The sequence below is a fragment of the Myotis daubentonii genome, chromosome 16 (genome assembly GCF_963259705.1).
Source record: "Myotis daubentonii chromosome 16, mMyoDau2.1, whole genome shotgun sequence".
In the NCBI taxonomy this organism is placed as follows: Eukaryota; Metazoa; Chordata; class Mammalia; order Chiroptera; family Vespertilionidae; genus Myotis; species Myotis daubentonii.
The window spans coordinates 30,705,305-30,713,408 of NC_081855.1; the positions used below are offsets into that span (position 1 = coordinate 30,705,305).

General features: G+C 43.3%; 1 protein-coding gene across 2 annotated transcripts in view; it reads left to right on the plus strand.

Annotated features, from left to right (window-relative positions):
• STXBP4 (syntaxin binding protein 4) overlaps positions 1–7,601 on the plus strand; it is a 122,667-nt gene extending 115,066 nt beyond the window's left edge. For both annotated transcript variants that reach the window (XM_059669543.1, XM_059669542.1), the window contains one exon: positions 5,755–7,601. In XM_059669543.1, coding sequence (XP_059525526.1) covers positions 5,755–5,869 — 115 coding nt within the window. In that variant the 3' untranslated portion in view covers positions 5,870–7,601. The remainder of the gene's footprint in view (positions 1–5,754) is intronic.
• Positions 7,602–8,104: the final 503 nt, after the last annotated feature.

Genomic DNA, 8,104 nt, shown 5'->3' on the forward strand with positions numbered 1-8,104 from the left:
ATTTTAAGTAAAGGTCACGTGCCGCATAACAAAGTTCAGGTCAGTGCCGCACCACATGTATGAGGGTGATCCCTTAAGCCTGTAATGGAGCCAGAAATTCCTCTCACCTAGCAAGGTAGCTGTTGCAGTGTCGTAGCGCAAAACATTACTCCCAGGTCTGCTGCGATGCCGGTGTAAAAAACGTTACTTGTTTGTGTACTCACTGTACTTTTTATCATTATTCTTATCCTTTCTACTTCCAAAAAAAGTAAGTTTGCTATAAAACAATGCTATGTTACTGCGGTAGCAGCCTCCTATGTCTCTTGTTTACCGTGTCTCCTGATGACAGCATTTTCTCTGCTTGCTTTAATCTCGTGTTGTTTTGTACAGTAACCTGCTGTACGGGCTTGTAGCCTGGGAGCAGCACGCTATCCCATACAGCCTAGGCGCGCGGTAGGCTGTGCCGTCCAGTTTGTGTCCGTGTACTCTGTGATGTTCGCGTAGCGACAAACTTCTAACGACGCGGTTCTCTGAACATATTCCCAGTGAGGCAGGGCGTGACTGTAATTGGATTTTTTAATTTTCAAAAGATATCCTATGTATTTTTTAATAGAAAGTGCCATAAACATATAATAAAAATAAAATTTGTTTTCAAAACTTTGAAGATTTGGATGGGGTCCTGCTAATACTTGATTGGAGCCTCGCTGGATTTTCAAATTCCTAAGTACAGAATGCTCAGCGTGTTCTGAGAAATATCATTTTGATTTTAACAATATATTTTCAAAACTATGTAAGAGGGTAGTCTATATATCAGTGGGAATAAACCGCCTGTAATTTTCTCTTACACATGTTTGGAATGGATACTTCATATTATTAATCTATAGCCATTCTCATAACCAGTATCTGGTAAGATTACATGCTGACTTTTTAATAATTTTATTGCCATGATTTGCTTTTTGTTCTTACCAGCTAATTTGTTTTAAGTTGGGATTTTTTTAAGTATAAATCTTTTATTGTCATTAGTACTTGCAGTTTATGGCCAGTAGTAAAATTTTCTAGTATTTTTAAGTTACTGGTGGCAAAAGCAGATTGAATTGACATATATTCACTTATTTGTTCTCATGTTCTAGTTCAGCGTTTCTCAACCTGTGGGTCGTGACCCCTTTGGCGGTCGAAAGACCCTTTCATAAGGGTCGCCTAAGACCTTCCTGCATATCAGATATTAACATTACGATTTATAACAGAAGCAACATTACAGTTATGAAGTAACAACGAAAATAATTTTGTGGTTGGGTCACAACATGAGGAACTGTATTTAAAGGGCCAGATGGTTGAGTACCACTGTTCTAGTTCATATGAATGTTATATACTTAAGTTAGCTCACCCTCTGCCCTGGCTGGGTGGCTCAGTTGGTTGGAGCATTGTCCCATACACCAAAAGGTTGCAGGTTTGACTCCTGGTCAGGGCACATACCTGGGTGGCAGGTTCAGTCCCTGGCTGGGGTGCATATGGGAGGTAACCAATGAATGTTTCTAACATCAATGTCTCCCTCCCTCCCTCCCTCCCTCCCTCCCTCCTTCCCTTCCTTCCTTTCTTTCTAAAATGAATAGAAACATATCCTTGGGTGATGATTAAAAAAAAAAAAAAAGATAGTACCCCCCTCCCCCAGTAAAAGAGCATTGGAAGTTAATTACTTTGACTCATGCTTCTGCAGCTTTATCTTAAACATGATTAAATAATACTTACAATCTGGTTAACTTCACAATGTTATATAAATAGTGCCATCTACAATGGAAAATTAACAAAAGGGCCTCTTTCATCACAGACATTTATAAGAATGAATTTCTACAAAATGAGTAGACTTTTTATCTTTAAACCACTTTTCTCTTAACATGCTGCCCTAAATTTTTGAAAGAAAGCATCTTGCATGCTAGAAGGTAAGAAACACAAGGAGAGTCATTATAATGAAATTTAAATAATTCACTTACATTTCTCTGCCAGTAAAATAAAGCCTATTCTGTTAGGGTTTTGTTTTGTTTTTTAATAAGCTCTAAATTATGTCTTGCAATTCACTATTATTATGGAAGAAAAACTCAACACAGTCATCTTCCCAAATCAAATATTAATGTTTTCCAACAACAGATTTGGCGATCATTCAGAGGCAAGTAGTATGATCATTTTTAGATTTTCAAATATATCGGAACGGCTGCTGATGGCTCCCCAAATCAGGTCAGATGCACTCTCTGCAGGCACATGTGCCAGCGGTACTGCGTGTTCCAAGGGAAGATGTTCACTTCACAGCCAGCCTCATCTCTTTTCCGGACCTCTACATTTTTCATACTAAGTGGCAGCATCTCACTCTATGAACCACGGGGTCTTTATTAATTAAACAGCACCAACAGGGCTGATTTATTTTCTCTCTTCTCAGTTGAATTACCAAGCACATAAACCAGGGAGCAAATATTTCGAATGCTCATATGCTGGCCAAGCCAGTCGATCTGGGATGAGCTCATCATACAGCGCTCACTAGGACATAAACAACTGAACAGTAAACACACAGATGCCCCATTCCATCATCATAGGAAGAATTCCAAGCTTTTCTCACAGTGATCAGAAAGCCCTAGTTATCCACCAAGCGAGCCACGGTCATTAAGGGAATGTGTACTCATTGCCAGGCACTGTCCATGCCTCACCTGGTTCAGAAGCATTGGCTCTGGAGGTCTTTACAGAAGACCCGGGTGAAAAGTGTGCTTGGTGCGCAGAGCACTCTCTCTGCTGCTGAGGTTTTATTTCTAGTAGTAGCTGTTGTAACTGCATTTTTGGTATTTAGGTGTGTGTTTTTAAAATGACCAGATGAGCCCAGCTAGTGGCTCAGTGGTTGAATGTCGCCCGTTGGACCAGGAGGTCACAGTTTGATTCCCGGTCAGGGCACATGCCCAGTTGAGGACTCAATCCCTGGTGTGGGACATGCAGGAGGCAATCGATCAATGGCTCTCTCTCATCATTGATGTTTCTGTCTCTCTCTCCCTCTCTGAAGTCAATAAATATATATTTTAAAAAATAAAATAAAATGTACAGGAGAGCATACTGGGAGTATAAAATTAATTAATATTTTATGGCATATTTTATCTGGAGTAATATAAGGTATTGATTCATTGCTAAAAAGTGTTTAATGAAGGTTATTGGCAAGGATGACTTTCTGATGGAACTTCCTAAGGTATTGTTCAGTCCATACCAACATTTTTTCTTAGACATTTTGCTTTTATTTTAAACTAGAGGCCTGATGCACAAAATTCGTGCAAGAGTAGGCCTTCCTTCCCCCAGCTGCCAGCACCACCTTCCCTCCGGCACCCAGGACCCAGGCTGCTGGCACCAGCTTCCCTCCGGCACCTGGGACCGGGCTGGCTTCCCTCGGGCCGCCCACAAGCACCCTGGACTGCTGGCTTTTCTCCGGCCCCTGCTTTGTCAGGAAGGACGTCCGGAATGACATCCAGAGATGTTCAGTCTAATTAGCATATTACCCTTTTATTATTATAGATGGTCAGTTTCATGTTTGTATGTGGGCACTTATATTCGAAGCATGAGAATATAATTTTTAAGTCAAATAGGAAAGCATGCACCTGGATTTACCTTTTAGGTCATTGTTCCCATCTTACCTGCTTCATAGGGCAGTTAGAGGACGTTGTAGGGGAGGGAAAATTTATAGTCATTTAAATCTCTTCTTTGTAAATGTGCTGATAAATATTAAAGTATTTTAATATTTTAGAATTAGCAAAACTGTCTCATCAGGGTGTTGCCTTTAGCCCTAAACATGGACGATGCGTTCTCAGTTCCCCTTGCTGTGGCGTTCACGCCCCCTTATGTTACACTCACTAGTATCTATTTGAAACCACTTTCAGTTTAGGCAGCTTTGCGGCTTATAAAGGCCTTGTGATGGAGTTAACCTGTGCAGAATCAGCTGCGATAGTAATTCAGCCCCCAAATTAGAAGTTCCATTCAACCACTTGAGATAACAGCCATGTGGATCCCTGTCCAGAGAGGAACGTGTCTCTGTACCACTTACCCAGTCAGTGGCTGTGCAACTGACGGCGTCTGGGCCTTCCCAGCTTCACCTTGATTCTTAAACAGCCTAACTCTTCTACCCAATCGTGAACCCACCAGTGATCTTCTTCCGTGGAAAAATGCGCTTTGAATGTGTAAACAGACAAGCTGAACAAGTTTTATAGGGGGATACGGATAGAATTTAGAGTATAGGGTTGAAAACAACCCAAATGCAGTAAGGACAGTGAAAGTGACCATTTGTACTAAGTCCAACACTTGCAGTTACCGTCATCGACAGCCAGTAAAGCAAGTGCATTTTGTGACAACTCCCACATCGTGTTCTGTAGAACACTAGCCCTGTGTGTGCTCGTAAGGGCACGCTGGTTTGAGAAAGATTGCATACTCTTGGAGAGTCCGAGAACACAGGCGTATATTTAAGGTTCTGGGAAATCCTGGAGTAAAGAAACCTACCTAACTATATCACATCTCAAACTTATTTGACCATAAAATTCTCTTCTCACGTAAAGACCCTTGGAACACACTTTGGGAAATGTTACCCTGTAATGTGGGAGATCCGTCCAGAACCACAATCCTATTTGATACTCGAAGTGCCAGCCCAGGAGGACTTGCCCTGAGACCTGCTGCTGCTTCTGAGTTGAGTTTGGGTAGGATTGGGGTGGAGGAAACTGAGCTAGGATGGATAAGGGCAGTGGGGTGAACCAGGACCAGAAAGAATATCCAAGGAAAAGAAACAGATCGCCCTAATTCCAGAAGCTTCTGTCTAGCACGCAGGCATTGTGCCAGTAGCGGTAGATTCAGGACACCCATCCAGCTGCAGGTGTGTCGGTTACAAGTGCTGAGAAACGCCACCCACCAGGTAGGGGTGCCCTCTGTGATGTTTCACCACCACCCCAACATGTCCTGTGTCTTGTGTACACCCTTCCCTACCTCTGCTTGTGACCTTCCGGAAATGACTAGTCATCTGTTCTGAGAACACGTTAGGTCCCGTAAACTGGGAGAAAAGAATCCATTCCCGCCCTCCGAGAGCTTCATGTGCAGTAAGAAGGCCTAAAAATAAACGCATTTTATCCTACGGCATAATAACAGATAGAGAGGGGCACTGATGGGAGGAATCTGAGGAAGATGTGGTTCTTTAGACTCAGTCACCTAGGTTATCCCAGTGGGAGAGGAAGACTGTCGCAGAGAAGGAAGCCCTGGTGAAGCAGGTAAAAAACAAAGCGTTTCATAGGATGGAGTACATATCTGAGCCAGACGGCACTGGCTGGCAGTGAATTTTTAGCAAGCGAGCAACCGTGAGGGATTTGTCGTTAGAAAGACCTCTTGGCTGGAGTGGAGCATGAATTAGAAAAGAACTAGAACAGAGGCAGAGAGACAAGCCATTCAGTGACCCTGGCAGTAGCGTCGGAGGAGAGGAAGGAAGAGGCTGCCCCAAGGCAGACACAGAGCATGTGGCTGGTGACGGTCAGGTAAGGAGAGGCAAGGAATCCACGACGAATCACTCTCCGGCCATTCTTGTTACCAAAGGAGAAAAACAGACATGGTTTTGGTTGGACCTTAAAACACATGTAAGACGTTACAAAGATTGGATCCGGTCCCACCTGCGTCCCATCCCAGGGACTGCAGTCGGTCGAAGCAGTGTCACTGGGCCCAGGACTTGCATGGACGGGTGGGGCAAGCTTCCGGATTGTAACTGCGTTCCTTGTTCCCCTCAAGTCACGTCACACAGACCACGTCCTGGATCCACCCCGTGGCGAGTGCGCTGAGCCTGTCCTGCTCCGAGGAGAACGAGGAGGACTGCCCCCGGGAGCTCCCCGACCAGAAGAGCTGATGGTTTTCTGCAGGAAGCTGAGCGCCGTCCGTGGTCCTCTCGCATCTCTGTCCCCGTGGACGGCTCTCAGACGCAATGTCCAAAATAGGAAGGAACACACTACGTATTAAAGTTGTGAGATGGAGGCTGGATTTAGGCTACTTTTGTAAAACTTTTGCTATAACTGTATACATTCACAAGGTCAATTGCCACTACAGTAGTTCTGTAAGAATAATCTAGTCCTATATTTTGAAGTCATATATAATGGCACATTTATATTTTGTATACTTTTTTATGTAGAATTAGATCCTTATAATTTTATATACAGTTCTCTATGGAGTATCTGATACAGTGAGTTCTATAATTAGGACTTAGTTTGGACAATTATGTGAACATAGTGAAAGACTTCATTTATTTGGTAATTCACTAACCTTTCACATGTGTATCTTAGGAGAGTGATTTAAGCAAGCTTTGGGCTTTTTTTTTTTTTTTTTTTTTTTTTTTTAGATCACCAACAACTATCTCACAGGCTACTGAATACAGCCTGCATTTATATGGGGCTTTCTCATTTACCTAATGCTTTTCTGGCCCTGTTTTCTTTAAACCACCCAGCATACCCAGGAGGCAGAGCCAGTGGGTGATTTCTATTCTTGTTTTTCAGCTATGGAAATAGTGGTTCAGAGAAATGAGGCACCTTGTCCTAGAACTGAGGCGCACACCTAAGTCTTCTGATCCTCTGCCCAGCCCTTTGCCCTGCACCCCGCTGTCCCGGCAGCGGGAGGTCACAGCCCTGCACGCAGGGCACCTGGGTCTGTTGATGCAGCTGAGCTCCACGCTGTGCTCTCGGGTGGCCGCAGAGATTCAGGAGGCACCTCTTCAGCTAAACGTGGCCCCACATAACCCTTCCTCCTTCCCCCTCCTCCACCCCCGGGCCCTCACCTGGTAGGAACATTGTTTTTGATGCTTCATCAGGCTTCTTGTAGCAGCTCACATTTTTCCAAAGTAAAGGGCCTGGCTCCTGCACAGGATCTGCCCTGCTTAGGGTGCCCTTGCCCGCGGGCACATTTGAGGGGCACTGATGAGAAGAGGTCATCCAGAATCTCCTCTGCTGTCAGAAGAGACATCCTGGGACGCTTCCACTCCGAGTTCAAGACTGACCTCATTATTGCTGGTGTCGCCCACCAGCTAATTATGCTTTACCTCTTATTTTATCTTACTGTAAGGATGCTGGGCCATTTCTGGCAGGAGTGAGCCATTGAGGTGGAGTGCTGAAGATTGTCTCTCAGTGGAGTGATTGAACCCGGGCCTGGAAAATGGGGGGAGGGAGTCATTTTCAATGTCCTGGGCATTAGGTACCAACTGAATACGAACGAGGTATCTATTCTTATCCAATGTTGTATTTTTAGGTACTACACTTGGAAAGGGAGTAAGAATCATTCACTAATCAGAATACTTGTTCCCAAAGCACGCCTGGTAACAGAAGCTGCTGTGCATCACTCTGGCCTGTGCTTCCCACTTCCTGGGTGCTGCTTGCTGGTGGGTAAAAAACAAAAAGCATCTCAGGAGCCAGAATTGGACAGCTTCTCTTACATTTTTGAATTTTAAAAAGAATCTGTTTCCATGAAAAATCAAGTAGGATGGAATTGAATGAAGTTAAAAAAAAAAAGCCCATCTCACTTTCCAGAAGTGTAGCCATCACTACTATTTGATGAGTATTTTTACTCAAAGGAAATAAAACTGTTAAAGCAGCTTTTCTCTGGCTTACTATATTGTGGTCCATTTTGTTGTTGTTTTTTCATGTCAATACATAAACCAATGTAATATTTTAAACGTCCGCATAAAGTATCACTACCCAGATAACCCTTGTGTAGCATATAGCCAGCAAGCTATTGATGAGCCCTTAGGCTGTCTTTTCTGTTACTAACAATGAATGTCACAGTGAACAGTCTTATGTTCATATTCTTATATTTATTGTATCCTTTTCCTCACATACCTATGTTCTCTTGCGCCAATATGTCTATAGTGGGAATGCATTGATTAAGTAAATTATGTCAAAGATAGGTTCATTTTGATTCTGGTAGCTATTCATACATTTTCCTCATAAAAATAGGATCAATTCACACTACCACCAATAGTGTATGAGAGCTGCTTCTCTCTACATTACTGGGCTTTTTCTGGTGCTAAGATTGCCAATAGCTTTCTGATTGTTATTATGCTTAGAAGAGTAGCTTTCTTTCCAAAGTTGCCCGAGGACCT